The sequence below is a fragment of the Cottoperca gobio genome, chromosome 12 (genome assembly GCF_900634415.1).
Source record: "Cottoperca gobio chromosome 12, fCotGob3.1, whole genome shotgun sequence".
Lineage (NCBI taxonomy): Eukaryota > Metazoa > Chordata > Actinopteri > Perciformes > Bovichtidae > Cottoperca > Cottoperca gobio.
In genome coordinates, this window is record NC_041366.1 from 18,616,715 (window position 1) to 18,640,348 (window position 23,634).

At 41.7% G+C, this 23,634-nt stretch overlaps 1 protein-coding gene across 4 annotated transcripts; it reads right to left on the reverse strand.

Moving 5' to 3' along the window:
* Positions 1-3,227: 3,227 nt before the first annotated feature.
* pik3r1 (phosphoinositide-3-kinase, regulatory subunit 1 (alpha)) lies at positions 3,228-22,640 on the reverse strand. 4 transcript variants are annotated; one of them, XM_029444286.1, is made up of 15 exons: positions 22,417-22,640; positions 20,806-21,445; positions 12,258-12,350; positions 12,005-12,079; positions 11,556-11,687; positions 10,762-10,963; positions 10,346-10,428; positions 5,598-5,799; positions 5,330-5,510; positions 5,113-5,238; positions 4,888-5,030; positions 4,608-4,784; positions 4,432-4,506; positions 4,172-4,342; positions 3,672-3,861 (listed from the first exon to the last, which is right to left on the reverse strand). In XM_029444286.1, exons 2-15 carry the CDS (start codon positions 21,137-21,139, stop codon positions 3,672-3,674), a joined length of 2,184 nt encoding a protein of 727 aa, XP_029300146.1. In that variant the 5' UTR covers positions 21,140-21,445; positions 22,417-22,640. The 4 variants fall into 4 exon arrangements, with proteins under 4 accessions (XP_029300147.1, XP_029300148.1, XP_029300149.1 ...); XM_029444287.1 differs by lacking the exon at positions 22,417-22,640 and having other exon boundaries at positions 3,228-3,861; positions 20,806-21,139; XM_029444288.1 differs by lacking the exons at positions 10,346-10,428; positions 10,762-10,963; positions 11,556-11,687; ... (2 more) ...; positions 20,806-21,445; positions 22,417-22,640 and adding an exon at positions 8,327-8,679 and having other exon boundaries at positions 3,228-3,861.
* Positions 22,641-23,634: the final 994 nt, after the last annotated feature.

Consider the following 23,634-nt stretch of genomic DNA (forward strand, 5'->3'; position numbering starts at 1 on the left):
CTACGTAAATACAGTACGTGAATACTTACCTACGTAAATACAGTACGTGAATACTTACCTACGTAAATACAGTACTACGTAAATACAGTATGTGAATACTTACCTACGTAAATATAGTACGTGAATACTTACCTACGTAAATACAGTACGTGAATATTTACCTACGTAAATATAGTACGTGAATACTTACCTACGTAAATACAGTACTACGTAAATACAGTACGTGAATACTTACCTACGTAAATACAGTACGTGAATACTTACCTACGTAAATACAGTACGTGAATACTTACGTGACTATGTTAGAGGTACGTTAGATATAGGCTACGTTGGCTGACGGTGACTCCTACAGCCAGTTTATTGATAACGAGTGGATACCCTATTCCTACCCGATGTTAAGATGATGCCTGACGACGGAGTAACTTATTAAACGTGTTTCTACAGTACACCTAGCGTTCAGCATGTTAGCCGTTCTCCAGCATCAGCATGACGTGAACCAGATGGCACTTTTCCAGCTCCGTTGTCCAGACGCTCTGATACGTTTTAAATAAGTAAGTGATACGCTATCAATGTTTGACATACGTATAATAATTTGTTATGTATTCGTTATGTATGCGTCAGCTACAACACCGCTGTGGTAAAGTTGGACGTATTTGGACTCTGACACAGTTTGAGCTACTTTTCATATACGGAGCTGTGTGACAGGGCCGTGTGTCTGCCGTGTTCGGCGTATCGTCTGCGTCCTTCAAACGATCACAACTTACCCTTACTTTATATCAACATATTGCCGATATTTCGTATGCGCCGGCATACGTTTCTGTCATACAGATATGTGTGACAGGGCCTTAACATATCAATAAGTGACCACTTGAGAAAATACTCGGTAGAATAATCTAAATGAAAACTAATTTTAGCTGCCACAAAAGCCAATCTCATTGTATCGCTAGAGGGGAAAAACAGGAAAGTCATTCATCATCTGGCGACCACAAATGTCAAAAACAAAATTGTATTACAATCCATCCAATAGTTGCATTAGTATGAATAATAAGACTATAAGACAAGACTTGTTTCTTAAAAAGAAGTGTTTTATTTCCTTTTTAACAAAGCCCAATACAGATTTGAAGCAAAACTTGTGGAACACTGGTAAATCTCAATCCAATCATCATGTCTCGGACACCCACAAAAAGATGAGCTTCAAATAAAAAAAGACACCTAAATTAATCATACAACCCAGAACTGGGGTAAAGAAAATAATGGTGCATGTTGTTCAAGAACTATTGAGAAAAAGAAAATATTTTTGACAATAAGAAACAAAAAGTTCATGCCAGCAGCTGTTTGAGAGGTAAATAAAATCTTCTAGTAAAATAAATGTCATATGATAGATCTAGTATGACAACTGCTTTGATAGAACCAATACAACCTAGAATAAATGACAGTTACTATCAATGTGCTAAAAATGTAATCTTGGATGAGTAATCTGGTCAAATACATCTAAAAACACATTTTAGTAGCTTGTTCAAGCTGCACAGTTCTGCCATGAGGGGATAATAATATGCACGAAACTAAAAATTATACAATGTTTCCGTGCTGAGAAATTTCTTCATGTCCAATGACATCAAATGCATCATTTATCGTCCACCTTTGACAGGAAGTGAATGCTTTGATGTTTTACCTTTTTCCACTAAAAGAGATGTTGTGCCAAAGTTGGAGATAATTAATCAAAATTACATTAGGTTAAGGTTTATTTCTTTATCAACTAATTTGTTACACAATAAAATAAAAATAGCACATCTAAATCATTTTTTATGGCAGATTCATTTATGGTCGCAAAATATATAATATTATTATTAATGGCAGACATTTTGTCTTTTGAGTGATTTCATTTGTTAGGTGATAAATTGGTAGTTTTGGTGGCTTAATTGAACATTTCCCATAATTATTACCATTCCATTGGGTTCATACACACGTACCAATCACTTGGACTTTCAAAGGCTAGAATAAAGATGAGGGAAAGAAAATCTAGTTGAGCTGTGGCTAAAGTTTTCTGTCAAGGATTCCACTGGCACATGTCGTCCTTTTTGAAATATGAAATTAAAGACTATCTGAAATGAGCCGATCCACCTATGTAAACACAGTGATTTTCTGATACAGAAAAATACTAAGTGGCCAATGTATATCGACTTTTAATAACAATATCCATCTGTTGAAAACACCAGTCTGCTTTGATATATTCTCATGTGGGAACATATATATTTTATAACAAAATAAATCTATACTGTTGTTTTTGTGGTGATGGTTAGATAAGGGTTGTACAATCCCATCATCCCGTTGTGAGTGCTTTCTTTGTCCGTCTCAACAAAGAACCGCATATAGCTCTGTAAGAAATAGTATTTGTGACTGAAGCAGCTCAAATACTCAAAAGGCTCTGCCTGAGAAGAACATTAGTTTGAAGCAAAAAAAATAAAATACTCATCTTTTCCATCTTTATACCAGTTGTTAAAGTAATTTATAATAAAGTGTATGTTGCTATTATTATCTTTTAAAAGCCATAAGCCGTTTTTATTTTTACTGTATCTTGGCATTTTGACACAAAATATCCTCTTGGATATTTACACAGGAAAAGATACTTTTCAGGCAATAAAACAAGCTTATATTGTGGGTTGCAACAGAATAAAACACAGTTCTGAAGAAATAATGGAGAAAGAATTGCATAGCAGATCAGAATATAACTAAACGGGAACTGATCCTTTTTGGTATGGTGCACTTTGATTCATGACTTTTCACATATGTACATGAAATAGTAAGTCCATTCATAGTTTCACCTGCCCACAGTAAAGATCAAGTTTGCTTCTGCATCATAATGCAGACGCCTCGTCCTCTCTGCTCTTCTCATAAAAGTCCATAGGAGTCTTTAAAAAAAAAAAAAAATTAAACTTTGTTTAAAAAGTGCCATTTTGCTACATTTATCAGCTGATCCATGTTCTGCTACTGAACAGTTAACACAAGCAAATGTGTTACACCCCCCCCCCCCCATCCCAACGTCACACATTTTCCTGATTCTATGAGTTTTGGTCACATGGACAATCTCACACACACACACAGAAACACTTGCGCACGCACGCACACACACACACAGAAACTCTTGCTCGCACACACACAGAAACTCTTGCACGCACGCACACACACACACACACACACACAGAAACTCTTGCACGCACACGCACACACACACACACAGATGACGTTAAAGGAGAAAAGAAAGAAAAAAGTGGAAAAACAAAGTTGTGGCCGGTGAGTACAGTTCCATTCGAAGAGTTTATGTGGTGCGATTAGACATTCCCGGCTGGTAAAGCTTTGAAAAAGAACAAGCACCATTAGGAAAAGGCCTCAAATGTCCTTCGCTGCAGGAGAGTTCAGCAGTTTCCGTTTGATTCTGTGCTCCCACAAAAAGCAAAAGAGAAATACATCTACATTCAGACTCGCCTTAGGCTCGTGGTCGGGCAAAGTCACTGAAATGTTTCAGGCTTAACTGCGTTTTTCCCTCCGATTTCAAGTCCGAGTTCGGCAAACAGAGCCTCTTTTTTTATGTATAAATCATGGAGTCCAAGGACATGTATCTCCAACTCCCCATGAGGCCTTTTCTTTGTGTCCATGTGGAAACAGCCGGGTCCTCACCGTCTCTGCTGGGTGTATACCGGGTACGCTAGCGTCACATTCAGAGAGTCATTGTGCTGGACCAAAGACGTGTGCTGGTAGTGAAGTACGAGTTCTTTCAACGAGCTGTACAGGTTGTACGGCTCGGCGAAGCCAAAACCTGAGGGGGTCTTGTTGATGACGCAGTGCTTCACCTCACCCTCCACACTGCAAAGAGAGGACAATGGTCACAGTCAGTTCTGTGTCTGCAGAGCAATACAAGTCTTCTTTATAGACTAAACCCCTCGCTATTTAAAAACATCTTAATAAGCCATTAAATACAGGCGCCAATATGTACATTGAAAAGGATGTTTTTATATCATACTGGAGAATAAGAGATCGCTTTTAATGTAAGGGAATCCTTGTGTTGTGCAAAGATGTAGGGCAACATGTACCTGAAGCTAGTCTGAGGCGTTGTTAATGTTCAGTATAAACGGCAGGAACAAGACTGTAAAGGGTACATTGACATGATACATACACAACGCTGCAGGCGTAGCATCCCGCTTTGCTGCTGTCTCGAACCAGGAATGTTCCGTCTCTCTTGGTCTGGAGAAGAGCCTCCGCCTGTAGTCGGTTTATGTTTCCCAGTTTCCAGGACCGCTCGTCGTGATGAGGAAGGTCTTCGTCGTCGTCCACCATAGAATATTGACTGGAAAAAAAACAAATAAAAAGGTAAACATGAGTAAGTTGTAGGGGAAAGGCAGTTTTACCGTCGGTGAAATTAAAATGGGTACTCACTCTTCTGTGTTCTCGTTCTTGATTCCGAGCCACTCGTTGAGCTTCTTCTGTCTGACTCCCTTCTGGGTCAACCACCTACACGAGAGCAAACATTAGAAACCAGGGCAGATCCAAATTGATTTTCTCAAGAGGGGAGCTTAAAGTTTCCGAAGCAGCTGATGGAGAGCTGTACTTACATGAGATACTGGTCTCTGGTCTTACGGAGCTGGATGAGGTCGGGCTTGATGCTGTTCATCCTCTTGTCGATCTCTCTGTAGTCGGCCGCCTGCTTCTTCAGATCCTCCTCCAGGCGGCGCTTGCTGTCTACGATCTCACTAATCCGGGACTTCAACTTCTCGTAGTTGCCCATGATCCTGAAAGCAACAATGACGTTTAATCACAACATAGTTCTACTTGTATGCCCCCGCTACCGTTGCTTCTTTTCAAGCGGCATGGTACAGTGTGGCGTATTCTTACCTCTGGATCTCCTTATCGTTGCCTTCTCTCCTGAATTTCTCAATATACTCCTTGCTGTACCGCTCTTGCGTTTGGCATTGCTCCTCAAATATCTTTATGGTTTCATTAAAAGCTTCGATAGCTGTCCTTTTCATTTGGATTTCCTGGAAAAGGAGGCACAGTATTAGTGTATGTTGTACAAATATCGCAGTTTGTGATGGCAGTTTGACTCTGGGTTGCACTCACTTGTGATGTTCTGGTGTATTCTTCATACAGACGGTCGTACTCTTTGTTTTTCTCCTGGTACTGCTGGTGGTACTCGCAGAGCTTCCTCCCCACAGCTTCAATGTTGTCTTCTTTCACCACCTGATCCTAAAGACCCAAGACAAGCAGTTGCAGTTAAATTGCTGGAACACGAGCATGTTAAGTGTTGCTAGTTGTCGATCGTAAGCTGGCATCTTACCTGCTGGTGTTTGGAGACGGGATACAGAAGCTTGACGTCTAGCTTGGGGTTGTACTGAGCCAGTGACTCGTTGCGATAGTGGTTGATGAGCTCAACGACTGAGCTGAAGGTCAGTGGGTCCGAGAAGCCGTACTTCCCATCCCGATGGAATATCTTGATGAGTTTGTTGTTTCCTCCTTTCCTGTAGACGAAAGCAACAAAACCAGTTAAACGGCGTCCAAAAATAGATCAAAGATGTGACGATAAGAGGAAATTAATTCAAGCTTACCTCAGAGTCAGAGTGTAGTCTCCGTGCATTTTCGTAGAGGCGTCTCGCACCAAAAACGTACCGTCCGCAGTGTCCCTCAGTTTCTCGTTGACCTCCTCCCTTGAGATGTCTCCCCAGTACCATTCAGCGTCTTGTAGCGCCATGTTGTTGTTCATACCGTTGTTAGTCACAGATGTGGGTTTGGGTGGCTTTGGAGGTAGAGCTGTGAGAACAAGAGGAGAGAATACAGAATGTTAATTCATTTACTGAAATGTGAGCCTGAGTGTGCCAACAGGAACGTTAAAGAGGTTCTCAACTTGAATTAAATGATTGATTTTCTGGCTCATTACGGCGCCATTAACTGGACTCCTGATCTGCATTAAGAACATTCATTTGTTCTTCTGTAAAAGCTGCAGAAAACACAACTGGATGCACTACATTTAATTCAGTCCAGAGTTTTGCAGATGCTGGGAATCGCACACAAGCTCTGTGACTCGCTCGCTCATCTATTTTTCCATTGATTAAACGGGGATGAAAAGAATTCTGCCCCTCTCCAGCAGAGAGGCGGTAACAGCGAGTGGGAGGGGAAATGAAGCATGAGTCAGGGAGAATGAATTTCATTCAAGAAAAGGACATTTCAATAAATATTCCTAGCTGCAAATACAACATCTGGCCAATATTTGTATGCAGAAATGAACCGGGATTATGGAAATCTTTCAACAAGAAAGCAGAAAAACTACAAAAGAAAAGGTTAAAAATGCATTAAGCACATTTTAAATATAAAGTGTGAAACCTAATGCAAATACCCAGCTGCCCGCATATATCCCTTTAAGGTTTCCCCCCCAGAAGATATCCAGCTTTATTGGGAAATAACCAGATTGTGTTAGATAATTATATCATAGCTCAGTATTTACAAGCAGACCGTTAAATCCAATTTTCCCCATTGCCGTTTTAAGACAGCGCTCAGAGTCTGATTTACATTCTGTCTGAAGGTGGTTGTCATGTGACGCGATGGAACATTTTATCTGCTGCTGTGGGTTTAAAAATAAACAGATAAAGAACATCTTTATTCTGCAGTAGCTGCTCACAAGCTGAGAGTTTCACAATGAAGCTAGCTGTAGCGGCGCTAAGGTAGCGGGCTATTTTTAACTCGCAAATCTGCACTGCCTTTGTTCACTGCCTCTGCATTACCACCCTTTCTGTCACACTGGAGCTTGCAGGACTCGACTCATTGAGACTACAAGCTGCTAGACAGCTACAACTGTGACATGGCAGAAAATGCAAAGCTTTACAATCTGTGCAGAATGCAGCCTGCCAACTCAACCACAGCTCATGGTTTCCGCTGCACTTCTCAGCACGTTTGCCTTCCAATCCGATCACATTTCCTTTCTAGATTTCTAATTCTTAAACCCATTTGTGCACAATCTCCTTTTAAAAGTGTCCCGGCATGAATTCCACAGACACATTTCTACAGATAGACAGCTTGCATATCTGGTTGCCTGCACAAATATATCTACAGGAGGCACAAAAAACATTTCTATACAACCATCTTAACATCCATTTGAAAAGCCATTAAGGGCAACCTGCTCAGTAACGTGTTACATCACTTACCACAGCCAATCACATAGGGGGTCTGTCACCAACCACTCCTGCATCTTTCATTTCCTGAGAGCGATGAGGTCATTCTGAAAGCCTTTTACCTCCCTACTTCAATTCTTAACAACACTGCAGCTAAACGGGAAAAAATGCATAATTCTCTCTGCAGCATCCAGCGTTGCGTCCTAGTATGCATCCGTCTTAGAAGCAAATGTGCAGCAATTCTCCGCTAGCAGAAAGAATAAGGACCTGCAGCCTGTTTCTATGCTTTTCCTCAGTCACCCTCTCCCTCTCTGTCGAGCTTGGCTGCTCGCTCTCCTGCAGGTTGCTCAGCCCCTCCTCTCTGCATGTGTCGTGCGGAGGTTTAGTCCGACCCACTGCTGGCACTCAGACAAAGCCAGCTCTGCTGCAGCAGCACGTACGCAGCTAAATTATAATGCTCGGCCTGGTCAGCGGCACCCAGAGCTCCAAAATACGTCTGTAATCCCACAGCGTGACACTCAGCATGACAGAGATAACTCCCTTGATTTCCTAAGTGAAATTAAAATAGGCCTAGTTCTTAGTAAGGTACAAGGATTCAAGTGGAACGCAGTCCTGCTAGGTTCAACCGAGGAACCGTTGTTGGGTCTCTACATGCTTAACTTAAGAAGTGATTAAACATAAACTACAAACCAGTGTATTTGAAAAAAATAAATAATGTCAAAGTGTGTGACCTCAATTCCCCCAAGTTCTTTAAAATGGTAACCCAGTGCATGAAAGTTGGTCTGTAGGGTTTGATTTTATATTGATTTGCTCTTTTCCAATGTGGATGTACACATACCTGTTGGCAATGATTGAGTATTGAAAATTGTCACTGAATTCATCAACTTCCCTCAAGAGCAACCAGAGTTTTATAAGCAGTTTGAGAGAAACTATACAGCATGAGCAGCAGCCAATGGCAAAACTGTGCAGCTATGACTGGAGGCTTAAAGAACACAAAAAACAATTATTCTTGTTCTAGTCTTTTCTTAAGCTGTGGTATTTGCGTCTTACTCTTCCCCAAGCAGGCTCTTTTTGACTATCGCTTGAAGGCAAAAGCAGTAGAAACACAGAGTGCTACACTCTTGTATGACTATAAAACAAAAAGGGAAAAAGATGCAGAAGATCAAACTTACGTTGCAAGTTGTGCATGTTGTGGTGAACCAACAATCTCGTCTTTGTGGCTTCGCTCTTATTCCCAAAAGGTAAATTAAATCCAGCAAAGTTACTTTCAAGTCCTCCAGTAAAGCTCCATTTCATAGTTTAGCCACTTTTTGTTTTTATTCTTAAAAAGATAACGACTTTATGTGCTTGTTAATGAAATCCAGGTAATCCTCTCGCCGTGAGGCAGGTGCAACACTCGGCTGTCTAGCTGACTGACTAAGTTCCTGCTGCGAGGGTGGCAAAGGGCTGAGTCTCTCTCGCTCTCTCTCTCTCTCTCTCTCTCTTCCTGAGCTCTGCGAGGCCTGCTCGCATGGAGGCAGATAGTTAATGATTAGGGGTAGCTGCTCTGGTGTCAGAGCTGCCTGTTCTGAAAGCAGCCACTCGTGCCAGCTGCGTGTGTGTGCGTGTCTCTCTGGTCACTCCCTCGCTCTCTCTCTCTCTGTTTGTAAAGGAGGAGGCAGGGGGAGTTCAGTCTTATGATTAACTTGCAAAGTTTCAAATATTTGCTGAGCTGGGCATTTAGAGGCAGGGAGGACATGTGGAGATCCAGGCGGACGGAGGGAGAAGGAAGGGGGAGGAGAGTGGCCCTAGAAACTAGAAGCAGCCCTCAGTTAACAAGAAGTGCTCTGTGGAGCAGGCAGACTTTCCAGCCAACCAAATCTAAGTGGGCCTTTTGTCGCTTACTTAAAATAGGCACGCAGTAACTGGGAGGAGGCACGCAGACACTCGCACACACATACAGGGGTCATTTACAGAAACACATGTACAGAATGTGTGTTTACAAAGTAGGCTATTCTTTCTCTCTCTTCATGTGACCCTGTGGCCATCTGTACGAGACAGGTGACTAAAACCAGTTTGGCACACCTGAACTTTGTTGCATGTTTGACTGGGTACTGTGTTTATACACGTGCGTGTAAAAAGAACTAAAAAAAACATTTTAGGGTTTGAGTCTTGCCCGCCTGCCTGGCCGCCCTTCAATCCATCCATCCACCCCAGTGCCATAGCGCTCCCGCAGGTGCAAATTGCTGACAGCTGAGAGTGGCCTATGCACAGGAACATTATAAATAGACCTAACAGGTAATAAAATGTTTAAACAGCCACAGCCAGTCCCCGGCCTCTGGACCAGCCAACGATCGTGCTTTTAACTAGCACTGTAAAAACATAACTGTGCCACGCAATGCACAGCCCTCACACACACACACACACACACACACACACACACACACACACCACCAGACTTCATCCATGCAGACCACCGCTGCACCAGCCATGAAAACTGACTTTGTGCAGTTCTGTGTTTGACATTTTACAAACGAATAACAAAATCTGTGCTGAGAAGAAAACCAGAATGTCAAACAATATTTATGAATTTAAATCTTTCACACGTACATGGTCATATATTAAAATGGAAATTCACCAGCAATCACTTTCATCTCACTCCATTTTGGGGGGGGGGGGGGGGGGGGGAGCGCTCTCTACTAAATGCAAAAGCCAAAGAGACGCAAAAATCAACACCAACTTGTATCCGACACATTTCTATGGAAACCTTGTACCACGTCATGAACTGTAAAAACAAATTGTAACCAAACTGACATCTTCTGCAGCTAAAGCTTTAGAAACTGTTCAACAAAGATCATCAGAGAATGTGTCTCAGTTAAAACATGATACTGTCGTCCTAACTTGTCCTACGATGTCAGTGTTTTACCGCCTCTGTGAACCCCCTGGCTCTCAACAACGGCCTCAGTTGCTCAAAACCTTTCTTTAAGCTATTAATAGTTCAGGTCTGAGGGTTCAGTTCATGTTCTGCAGAGTTTCAGTCCCTGCAGAATATACAACCATGTTCTGCATGCAATAATAAATGCTACATAGCAAACAGTGTTAACCAGTCTCGCACTTCTTTATAACATGAATAATATTCTACCATGAGCAATAGACCAACAGCATTTAACACTTTGTGGTTGATGGAAGTAAGAAATGAAGTGGTTAACTACCTGGAGCCGCCTGACTTTCACTCCATTCACTGGTCACCAGAATCTCAATGATCTTGATGTGAGCATCCGAGCTGGGTTCACAACTGCAGGGGGTGGGGGAAAAAAATGGCACGTTAGATAAAGTTTGTGTTTCACAGCGCAGGTGACAGCCTCTGCTGCTGCGGTTGCGGTGCGATGGTTTCAATGTGAGAGAAATTCAGGCTTAGCTACTTTAATTGCTCAGCTGGTAAGTAGAAAAGCTCCAACCTATATCTGAAACCTATATAAAAACCCACGAGTGCCTGACAGGCTGCGCTCTGACAGTGTGTTGATGTGTGAGCCTGAGTGTCTGTAAGTGTGCATGTTTGAGTGTCTGTGTTTCTAAGTGTTGCATGACTTAGCCTGCATCCATCTTTGTCATGATCTCTGACACCCACCTGGTCGCCTGTTGTCTGAAAAGTACAGGGCTAAAGATCTCGCCCAGGGCTCTGGCACTCAGCAGGTTCTTGGAGCTGTTTTGGCACACTCTGGAGAAATGCCTTAGCAGACAATGGAAGGTTAGCCAGTATTGGGGAGGCAGGGTCGGGGTGCTGGCGATGCGACGTAGCAGCTGAGCACATTCCTCAGAATTCACCACCTCTGTTGAAACAGATGAGAAGCACCGAGAGGTCAGATGGACAGATGTGGAAAAACTGATCCTTGCGGAGTCGAAGTGGAACATAAAATGAGGTTTCTTTAAACAATGAAGAGACGGAAAAAGCACGTCATGTGCAGTTAGGCTATGAAACCGCAGAGATTGTGTGGTTGACAATGAGCGTAAGGTACGGTGCACTGGCAGGTGATTGGCTGCTGAGAGATGCTAGAGATAAACTCTCAGGCTTGTTTTAGTTCCTATTAACCACAGATATCCTGTTTCTGGCCATGTGACAGCAAGAGAATGCAGCGCTACAGAACAGTCTGTGTGAAGTGTGTCTGTGCTTGCAACAAAGAAAGCAATTTAAGGGAAAGTTACAAAATACACCAATTATACACTTTAGGGTTACAGTGGGTCCCATTAAGTCAAAATTATAAAAGTCTTCTTTGGAGGGCCAACGGGGGTACTGACGATGTGTTGTTTAGTTTTCAAAGTACTGAATGTTCAGTAGTAGAGGGTACATTACATCTGAGATTCAGTTTTACTGTGCAGTTGGGAAATGATCATTGCATCTGTGCCAGGGTCATCTGCTCTCACCTTTGGCCGTATTGACCATCTGAGTATATATTGCAGTGGGGATGACGGGCTGGGGAAGATCCTGCAGGTACCGGCGCAGACCGTCACACAGGATGGGAAGTTCCACCTGATCCAGGTCAGGTGAGGGAGGATCTGAAGTACAAAACAACACATGTTTATAAACTTAAAAAGTATTTTGTGCACAGTGAAACCTGCAAGACTACATCATGCATATGTAGACACGCAACCAGGGATGCAATGACGCCTTCAGAAACCACTTTCAGAAAGTACTTTCTGTTCTTTTTCATGTACTCAATATGCCCACATACAAATCTTTCTTGGTCACCTCACACATTTATCTTTGTTCGTTACCACCACCCCTTACGTCAGTCATATTTTAGTTTCTATTTGAGACTATTGGAAACATACAGAATCAGAATATAGGCTTCACAGGCTGATAAGCTACTTACCACAATCAAAATACTGTCTGATTTCAAGTCCACCACCGGCAGTAAATGTTCGATATAAAGTGGGGTTATCCAGACCTGCAAATAATCAGAGAAACACAAACCATTACATTTCATGAATGACAAAACTAACACCACTTCATGTGGCTGTGTGTAACAGGTCACATATGCACATTCAAATGTGTTATCAAGTAAATTAAAAGCCCAAGTGCAGTTGCGTGTCAAGGCAAGCGACTCTTTACTTGGTCAAGCTCACCTTTCATCTCAATAGCTTCCATCAGTCTGGCCATCATGGGTGGACTGGTCTCTGGAAGGGAAAACTGCTCCGTCAAGTCCAGCAGACAGAAGCCTGGAAGAGATAACGACACATTGTCAACCAAGGGGTAAAGGGTGCTTTCTGCTAATTCTCCTTTGTGTCAATGCCTTGTCTTGTGATGCATTTTCTGACACCTGATAAATATGTTGAATGTATGCATTTCCTAACAGTTGAGAAGCTTGAACTGTGTCATTTTTACTTTGAAAGATTCCTCAAGTAATATCATCAAAAATAATTGCAAATTGTTTACTTTCCATCAACTAGTTGTTTAAACTTCAATAACCAGATTACACTACAAGGGTGTATGTACATTTTAAAGCATTTCATTGATGAATGGACTGCGAATAATGATGAAAGAACTTTAGCACCTGAATAGAAATGCAAGCAACGGCAGAGGAAATACCGTTCCTGTCTCCACGCCCAAGAATGATTTTTCTTACACATGCAAAAATATCCTCCATACCGTGAAAGCACAGAAGTGCTTTGACATTAAATGTGGCTGGGGCCGCAATTCATCTGAGTCAGCCAAGGTTGATTTGGTGCTCGACTTAAACTACTCAGAACTTCAAAAGGGAAGCAGGTACGAGACCAAAGGACTGCCTTCAAAAGTAAAAGGTGAGTATTTACAACAGACCGATTCAAGAACAGGAGGTGCTGAGCACTCAAGTTAGGGTTTGGTGGACCAAGAAACTAAGCAAATACCCTGTGATATGAGGTAAGCCAGGCCTGAGTTTTTGCTTCTAATTTTTCCTTCAGAACTTTGCACCCAGGTGTGGACATGAAAGGATGAAGGGGTTGGCAAGGATTTTATTTGGATTTGCAAAGGCGTATTTTTGAAAGGGCACTTTTCTGAAAGGCTCAATTGTTCATCACCGAGTCTGCAGATTGAAAATGTTCAGAAACTATGAATGGGACCCTTTCTAGTAACCATATTTTTCTTTCTTTCTACCTTAAGAAATATTAATTTTTATTTTTATTTTTTTTTAAATCAGGCTGGTCCCATTGATGCATGCATGCTAGTCATTACTAAGGTACTACCCTCTTCCGCCACAGAGTGTTCAATCAAGCAAATAATGAACCACTTCATCCAAATCCACATCCTCTTTGACCAGCACAGACTGGCATGTTGCGTGTGAAGAAACTGGATTACCAAAGTCCTTCTAACCACAGAACACAAAAAACTCCATGTAGGACAACTGGTCATCTGGAAGACATTATAGGAACGGCAGAGCAGGAGGGGGTTTTCTCAGAAGCAGTGAACTCTGATATGGAACGCCAGAGTTTCCCTAAATAGAGATCGAGACACGCAGGGCTGCCATCGCACACCTTGAAAGTGTAACCTTTCTCCCAGACAAGATATCTAACACGGCTGCCGTTCTACAGCCAAAGTTTTTCTGAGAAATCCAAATCACAACCTGAAGTTAAATTTAAACCCCCAACACACCCATCCAATGTGCATATCTGAGAAAACTGCCCCAAGCAACATCCCAAGAGGGAAAAGAGTAAATTGCAGCATGTTTAACAATAGGTTCAAAAGTAATCTGCCTTGCATGTTTCCAGTAGCTTAGTGATAACCCCTTTATTTGTTTATTTATTTACTCTCTCTAATCTGTGGCTGGCCTCTAAGTGACACGGCTCAGCCTGGAGATAGAGTTGCTTCTTGGTACTGTCAACGATGTGATAGTTTGGGCACCGATGGAATTGTATCAAGTGGCAGATGAGATATGACAGAAATGTTTCGAGCGATCGGTGATGACTTTGAGATGACTTGGCGTGAGATCAAGCGTGCAACATGCCCCTACTGGCCAGAGCTAATAACCGCGAAAACATGTACACACAAATAGTTTAGAAACATTTAAGGAATGATGATAATGTTAAAATCTGGATATCTGATGATTACCAACTCTTTCATAACTTTTTACAGATATTGCATGAGATGTATTTGAAGTACTTAAGTGTAGCTGAAACTCTGGTTCACTCAAAGGGCTGTAAACATTCAGAAACATGCATACGTAGATTAATTATGATACCTCCGTATAAAGCCACAAACGCACTAAATAATCCGCTTTGTATTAGTGCAGTGTTACCAGTTAAACACAATGCCACCGTTGTCTTGCTCTGTTCAGAACAGCAGAGAGGCTACACACAGCATGAGACTATGTTCTAATTTCCAATGGAAGTTGGTTTTTGCGTTATCTTGGGGGAAAGGAGAGTAAGACGATAGGGGCCCCTTAGACGGGTCTGTACAAGCCTGCATGTTTAGCAGACCTTCTCATGATATCCCAAAAGGCCTCAGCCAGTCGGTAGTCAGTTAGTCAACCGCAGGTTGAGGAAGTCAATGCAGCTGCCACTGGTGCTGCTGTGGTGTGTGGGGGGAGACAATCTCCCCGCCTGAAACGGTATGTCTGAACCGAACAAACTGCAGACTGTGAGCAGGACAGGCGTGGGGCACCACCGACATACTAAAGATAGCACACACTTCGGATAAATTTAGAAGGTCTACTCAAGTAACCAGCATTTTCAAGTTATACCATTTCTCGTCTGAAAGAAGTCTAGCTGAGGCACATCAGGTAAAACTAATAAGCTATGGGATGTACTTCACACCACGACACACATGGCTGCACATTATAATACAAAATATATTACATACTATAGTATAAAAGTGGCTGTACAGTACCATTTATAAGAAAAAGGGTCTTTCAACAACATACACAAAAGCAGAGATTTTTCATGAACACATTTCGAAGTGGAGCTCTAACATGCCTTAACATGTTTGTACTACAAGTCAATGAATGATGCAAGCTTTGAGCTGAGGGAAGTAACAAAAAAGGGGCAGGCAATGTCTCCTCCTGCAGGGTGGAAGATGCAGTGCAAAAGCTAAGCAACAGCCAATGAGGAGACTGTTGCTACAGCCTGACAATTAACCCTATAAAGAGAGGAGCATGAATTAATCACAAAACCTACACAAATAACCAGTTTCCTGCTGTGCAATTAACTGTGAATCAGTATTATATCAGTCCACATACCAACACTCATACTAAGCAATTAATACTTGAAGAGCGCAAATGGTATGCCTGACCTATTGTGTGTAAGCTTGGATACATAAGCACACACATTCAGAATGAAGACAGTGATGTGTATTCTGCAGTGCCACAATGCAGATTGATTAAAAAAACAAACATTTGATATTCCTATTGTATTGAATTTGTAGGTACATGCCAACACTCAAACACCAAAAACTATTTCCTTTTCTGCAAATGACACATTACAATGAGACACATGCCTGTATCTGGTTCTCAAATTTTTCATGAAATGAAACTAAGTGACAATAACTGTAAAATATTCGATCTGGTCTGCAGAAATAAAATTGGTTTGTATGTGAGCATGTCCAAATTGTATCATCTTGATCTTGCACTTGTATGACAGAAGTGAGTGATCGTTGTTTGTGCAAGTGCAATGTGAGTTATGCACTGAAAGGTTGTTCTCTACATTGCTATGTTTTTGTAGCAGACTTGAAGCACAAAAGTAAAAGCTTTTATTTTCAATGGTTCTCCCCAGCGTTAAATGAATGTAACAGAGTTAAATTACAAAACAAATTGTAATTAGTTCTGTTTTTTAGGACTTTTCAGTGTTATTGCCCAGTTTACCTTGATGACACTACTTTTTAACAGGGTAACTAGTAATCTTTAACCTAGTTAATTTCAGAAGTAACCTTCCCAACACTGGTTAAAAACACCTGATGCTATCTCTCTTGTTGAAAGCACGATGTAACCCCTCACCTCTGCAGCACAAGGCTTGCACACAGTACCGAGCTACACTAGCTAAACTTGCCTCCCCTCACTGTCAAATACATGACATATTTGAAATACCTTTTCTGGTCCCCTCGACTCTGTGCTTCTCTCTAAATCGCACCTCTTTCCTTATTGCATAACTTCCTCAAAGTCCAACAGCCTGTCTCCCTCTCCCTTAATCCTGCTAGCAGACATGCTCCGACTCTAGTAAAGATTTGCCAATTCAGACTTCAGTCTCTGCACACAAGGTTTCATGCAAACAAGTCTCGCTGGATTCATACCCGAACGCAGTTTGGAGAGAAAATTACAGCGTTGCTTTTGTTTGAGCCCTGAAATTACATTACTTATCTTTTCTTTGTCACTTCACTGAATAGCAACTTTTTTTTTTAATGTGTATAATTACAGCAGTTGAGGATGTGTCACTATTTTACTCTGGAAACCTTAAGTGATACTCAACCTAGCTTAGCGTAGGTCAGTTGCATTTTAACCCAGGTCAAAAGTGGTCTAGTGTATGTTGAAGTACTTGAGATTTATGGTTTTGTTTTTACCGTGGATCGAATTGGGACATCCCATCGCCCAGCCCTAGTTTTTGGGACATTTTGATAAGCAAAAAAATGACAATGAAAATAATCGTTAGTTAAAGAGTAGGACGGGCTGTGTTGTCATTTTAGCACTGAGAGACACCCACAGAACTAATTAGCAACAGCCCATATTCTAAAATGTAAACAAGGGCTGACGAAAGGCATTTAATGAACACACCTGTGTGTCACAGTCTAATGTTGGAATCTATGACAAGCCAAAAATATATTTAAATCCAGCTCGAGTCTGGCGCTCGCAGGCCGTGGATTTGCCGCTGCCGCTTTCTTCACCCCCGACTATCGCTGGGAATATTACAAGCTAATATCAAGCAACTAAAATACGACAGAAAATATTTTACTACGGCAGGCAGAACGTTTAAACCCAGTATTAATACACTAATTTAAAAGTAAATTAAACCTAAAATACTAAAGTTAGCCTCATGCCAGCAGCATGTAAACCGACTGTGTAAAACAGCAATCGCTGGGGTCCTATTCAGTGTACAGGCCATTTATTGTCCGGTTGCATTGTGCACCAAGTTACTGCAATCAGCACTTAGCACAATACTGATTCATCACAAAGCTACAAATCAGTCTACCATGCAGTCTGTGCGCACCCCTCCACCAAAGAAGCGCCAACACATTCCTGGCCCCAGCTGCCTTTAGCCTCACAGAGGAACTCATCAGAGTAAATAAAAGCAAATTATAAAAACTTCTGTGCTGCTTTGTTCATTCCGTCAGTGACTTGGATGGGTTTAGTGATATGTCACTGTCCTTCCTAAAAGAAAAAAGGGAAATGTATACCAATCTGAAACCAAAACTTCAGTTGCTACATGCCGAATTTAAGAGAGAAGCCAATTCTTAGCAGAAAAAAAAAAAAATTCGACAGCACTCTTAGAAACTGTGTTCATTACAACAGATTTTCAGCCCGAGTACGAAAGAGGCCCAAGCGAAGGAGAACTACATTATCTCAATCTCCAGCAATGCAGAGTACGCTCCCTGCAAATATCTCCTTTGTATAGACTGCCCTCTTCCTTCCGGTAGACCTTTTCAAAACGTCCAACGAATACGTCAACCCAAATGTTCCATATAGTTGTCTATTGCACAAATATATGATCATAAAATCCACATTTTGTCTTTACTCGTAATGAACACGTACTACAGTCATATTCACCAGAGAGGTGAGGTTAGAGAAGTTGTTGGTTATGTACTTTTATATGAACACTGAAAACATGATGATAAGCTTCAGACAAAGAAGTGAAGATGAAGCCTGATGGCATCAAATATTTCCTTTAACAAGACTGAGCATGTAATGCTGAACCTTGTGAGAGCATGTAGAGGAACGGCCACTTATTTACACGTTTATCTCCAACATTTGCAAGAATGTTCACTTAGACGATCAACAATTACACATGCAAGATTATTGAGAAAAGTATCACTTTCTCTCTTTGAATTTCTGTCTATTACTTTGATGAAACAAAAGCATAAAACCTTTATTTTGCATCAGTACGACACTTGTGAAAAGTGCTCGAAAAGTCGGCTTTTTTAAAATCAATTCTGCGTTTTTTTTGTACGCAATCAAATAAGCCAATGGGGCCATTAGAGGGGCTTAGCTCTACGGGTTTCAATCTCCATGTTCCTTTTTCTTGGCGGGCCTTAACGCATGTATATTCTCTCAACTAAGAGGCCCAGAAAAGGAGCAACACTTTAATGTTTAAAAAAAGCTAAGAGCTGGAATTAGGCGGAATAGTTTCCCAGCCCGGTCCTCTTCTTTCTCCCTCACCCTCTCCACATCTGCTGCACTCATGTAAACCCCTGTGGCTCAGAGAGGAGAGGCCCCTCCAATTCTCCACCTCTTTTCCCCTTCCAGAGCTGACTGTAGGAACTATCAAAACATAAAAAAAAAAAAGAAAGGGGTGGGGGGTGCGGGAGGTTTGGGGAGGCGGAAGGAAAAAAAGTAGAGGAGTAGGAGGAAGGGAGTGAGATCCCTTGGTGGTGTGTAATAAATCACAAACACTCTGGGAGCAGCAAGAGCCCTGCCTCCATCGCAGAGCCCCTCTTCAAAGCCCCCTTGAGCATGCAGAGCCCCTCCCAATGCCTCCCTTCCCTGCACCCCACGCCTGCATCAGCCCCTTTGCCAAGCCCCCAGCTCCGCTCCAGTCCTGATCCTTTTGCACACCATCCCTTGCACGGACCCTTTAGCAAGCACAGGGGCTCTCTCTCTCTCTCTCTCTCTCTCTCTCTCTCTCTCTCTCTCCCTTACCCACAACCTCGGGGCCCCTTCTCTCCCCCCCCTCTCTCTCTGTGTCTCCCACAGCTCAGGACACAGAGACTTTTCTTCTCCCGGTGCTACATTCACACTCGCTGCAGGCTCAGCGCTGCCACTCAACCACAACACAGCCATTCAACACATGCCCCCTTCATACAGCTCCTCGCTCACCCTGCAAACCACAGCAAAGAATTTCACAATCGTACCACAAAGCGCAGAAACTACAAACCTGGCAGATACAGCTGCTCTTTAGGTGAGCAGACGGCCTTAAGCGCAAGACGCAACGTCTTTAAAAAGATGCAAGTTTTAATTTCAGTTCATAGTTGTGGCCTGAGCAGTTACACCAATTCAGATTTCAAAAGGGTCATTTTTATACACAACCATCTTGAAATTCACAGAACTTGAACGAAACATGCTAAATACAGCTTCACTTGCTAAAAACAAAAAGCAACAACTATAACTACAGTACGGTAATACTTTGGTTGTTTTGGATGCCACGTGGGGAAACAAACGTAGCAAGTCATCTCACTTGCATTAAAGGAAGTGTATGACTTTTGATTCGTATGCCATCTCTCACTAGTGGGAGGAGTTTCAGTGGTCGTCTACCAGTGAGAGGGTCAGCGGTTCGATCCCCTGCCTCAGCGGTCAACATGTTGAGGCGTCCTCTGGCAAGATAGTGAACCCCAAATTGCTCTCAATGCCAACATGAATGTTTATCACTACTGATGAGCATGGCACCTTGACTCTGACTGTGTGAATGCTGACATGTACTGTAGAGCACTTTGGTAAAGCGCTATATAAATGTAGTCCATTAACACCAAGTAAAATAAATCTCATTTATATCTTTGTGTCTGTTCAACTGTGCACAAAAACAGGGTGACACTGCTCACCTAAATAGGTCAGGACTCAGATAACGTCCTCTGCTCCTTGGGTTGTTGCTTAGTAAGTGGTAACATTATTGTGAAAAAAAAAATTTCTTCAGTTTTGATGGAGCTGGCTTAACTGTCCCCCCCAGGCTCTCAGAGCAATTCGCGGTAACGACCAGTTATAGTGATCTAATCTCAACACTGATAAGGGAAATATAGCCTATTCGCTTAAGATGTGGCTATGTGGAGAAACACAGATGATACCCACTGGTAACATATGGCTGGCCTGATATGCTCTGGTGTACTATAGACCTGGATAAATGCCAACGTTGTCCTCTGGGAATGAGCTTGGTTCACATCCAGTGCAGCTGTACAGCTCAGGGCAGAGCCACTTGTTGTCAAAGACGGCAACTGTTCTGCAAAATCAGCATATTCCTCACACTTTATTATACTGAATCCAGATCGTTGAGTTGTTTCTGTTTTCAATTAAAACATTTATTAGTCTTCAACAGGGAGTCAGTGGATGACTGGACGCCAGAGAGCCCCCCCCCCCCCACTGTTATCATGTGATCCAAATTCCATACTTAAGTATCTCCATGATAACTGGGCAAACTTTGCTGATCACGGCCACAAGATATGGCTGAAAGTTCCCGAACAAATAATTAACTGTATGAAATATTAAAAATGTCATGTTTCATTGGGCCCAGCTGTGTCTTACAACTGAGATGAAATGGGACAAATCAATAGGAATTTATGGGACATTTGTAACTTATCGACTACACTGCATCATTTTTTAAGTTAAAGTGGACATGTCAAGTAATAAAAAAATATCCATAAAGAAACACATTTAAGGCTCTAAGACTAAATACTAGCTTGATCAATAACAGCTGATATAATATATAATAACGCAACGACGCATTAATCGATGATGAAGATAATGTTGGTTGCTGCCCTACTTGTTATACAGTTCTGTGGGGTTAAACTCACCTTGCTCTGAGTCCGACTCCCCCTCCCTGAAGATGCCCGGAGTTACAGGTAAGGGTCTGAGGGGCCTTGGTTTGGGTGTGGGAGGAGAGATCCACTTCTTTGCGATGAACTCGACATATGTCCCAGGGAAGTCCCCTTTTTCCTGAGTGGTTTCATTGAAGCCTGGCAGCCAGCCAATCTCATCTGGCCTCTGTTCCAGCCCATCAGTGTACCCAAGAGCCACCAGAGCTCCTTTGCTAACCAACAGTATATCCCCCACATGCAGACTGATGTCCTCCTCCCTCTCTTTCTTGTAGTCATAAAGCGCTCTGTACTGATATCCTTCGGCACTCATACTGATCACTTTGTATGAAGGCGTTTGTTTGAAGATACGACCAGCAAAGTTACTTATCAGGTTTTTCTGATTGTGTGTTTAGTCCAGGTACACATTTGCTAGTTCAAATAGTTGTATGCGTTTACATATACCAATACCAAGAAAACTTCTGCAGTTCTTGGAAGACAACACTATCTAGTTTGTCTTCATTATTTCACAGCTCCTGTCTCCTCTGAATGATTTGTAGTACTCTTGGTGTGTCGCCTCGCAGAATGCACCCATCAGTAAAATGGCCTGCAGCTGCGATCTTGAGAATACAATCCAGACCTGTAAAATGAGAGTGGAGGCCATTTGTAACACATTGCATAAGACAATCACAGCATATCTTACAGTAAATGCTTAGATGTGAACTAAAATGTAAAAAGTAAGATCATACATAACATATTTAAGACTGCCATTGTGGATTTTTTACTCTATTGACATAATGTATATTTACAGTAAGCCTACTTAACTCTATTTACAGCAAGTGTATTATTTTACTAGTGTTTTAGCATTATTAATTCATGCAACTCTACTATGTTACATGGCAAGTTGGTGGTATTTGCTTTAAAGAACATTGTCAATTAATTTAGTTAATTAAGCCTTTTTATAATGTAATAGTTTAAGGCTCACCTGGGAACACAATGATTATCCCAGTAGTAAATAATTAACTGATGCAGATTTAATTAGTGATTAGGTGTTTTTTTTAATAGTTATGTTACATTTAACAGTTTCTGGCACACTTCAGCACAATATAATTGCTAACATTAGCATTAACCGTGACAGCTTTACTTCACAATGCTGTAGTAGTTTTATAACTTGTGCAAAACAACCTTTAAAAGCGTGTTAGCAGCACATTTGTGGGTTTAGAAAGCAAAGTGTGCAAAATATATTAGTTTTAAAAGAGTCCAACGTTGCTGAACATAATGTCGAAGGAGCCGTTAACAGTTAGCTAACTAGCTAACGTCAGCTTTATCGGCTAACGTTAATTCTGTGTTTACGATACACGTTTACTACAAATTGCCATTGTTTGTTATCTTTTATAAACAGAAACAAGCGTTTTAATTAGTTTTTAGAATATATCAGAATAACTTAAAAAGGAAGAAGAAGAAAAAAAAAAGATATGAAAGTTAACGCGAAGCTAGAAAGTAACTTAAGTGAAAGCTAACTAATGTAGCAACCAAACAAGTAGCATAGCTTAAATGTGCACTTTTAAAACTTTAACGTTTGACAAGTTATGGACAGTAGAAACTACATACCGAGTCTGCATGGATCCACAAGCGACTCCAACGAGTCCTCTTCCACTTCGTTAAACTTCACAGATAGTATCAACAACACGCAACCCTAAACAGAGTCTTTACCGGGGACGGTTGAAAACAAAAATCCTCCACTTGCGTTTAAAACCAGTTTAACGAGCAGTACAAACTGTTACAACCCATAGCTTGTCGACATAACGGCACGGTTCCCCCGTCCTGAACAAAATGCTCCGGGTGAACGTCGCCTCTGCGGCCAACAAGGGGCGAGACAAAGCACGGCCGCTGATTGGCCCGTGTCTCTGTCAATCATTAACGTTAGTCAATCAGACCAATCAGATCGCTAGTCGTGAACACTCCTCCGTCCATGTACCCTTGCACGTAACATGAAACACCTATGGAAATTACATAACTTTTTGCAGGCAATGTAAACCCAAATCCTTTTGTTTTTTTATTATTGTCATCTGTTCTCACACGAGAGCAGATGGAATATTTTCACAGCATTGAAGTCAATGTAAAGATATCACTTTACAGTGTAAACTTCAGAGGATATCTGAAGAACTATTGTAGAATAGCCTTCTCCTCATGTCTTTGTTTTCTAATTCAATGCTATAAACTATAACTGTCGTTTTACATTATGTGTGAGATAATATCCATAAAAGCACACAGCAGGAAATGAAATATAAAAAAGGTTTTCTGTAACACCCAGGAAACCACTTGACCATGCTTCAGGTTATTTACTCAGCCTATAGCTTTCCCCTTTTTTCTTCTTTAAAATAAATAAATCATTACATGTTCTCAGAGTGGAAGGTCCCAGAATCTTATAGTCACCATCTGAGGCACATGACTGTGAATGTGGGTGGCCTAATTATGGTCTGGAAAGAGGGCTGGCTTCTGGCAGAAATCCCCTATCAAGTATAAACCCTACTGTCCCGGCTGTGCTAAAAGAGGCTGTAAGCAGCTTTGTAAAAGGGTAGACCTCACTGAGTGTTCTGCAGTCAGATAGGAATATGTGGCCATCAACCCTGAGAAAAGAGGAAGGAGTATAAAAAAAACGGGGGGTTTTGATATCAATAGTAACAAGGAACTTCAAGCTGCTGTTAGGAAACTTAAATGAAATGCACTTTGGACATTCATCTTTGAGGCACAATAACTTTTTTTAGCCACAGAAATCTCAGTTTCAGTTAACTGCATTTCCTCATATCACTACTCTACGTGTTTGCA

Excerpts from the sequence above, each read along its gene's own strand:
- pik3r1 (XM_029444287.1), bottom strand. The coding sequence starts at position 21,139 with ATGAGTGCCGAAGGATATCAGTACAGAGCGCTTTATGACTACAAGAAA. Across the intron at positions 12,351-20,805 it reads GGAGTCGGACTCAGAGCAAG|GCTTCTGTCTGCTGGACTTG; the intron begins GTGAGTTTAACC and ends TATCTCTTCCAG. Across the intron at positions 3,862-4,171 it reads TGCTACGCCTGCAGCGTTGT|TGTGGAGGGTGAGGTGAAGC; the intron begins GTATGTATCATG and ends CTCTCTTTGCAG.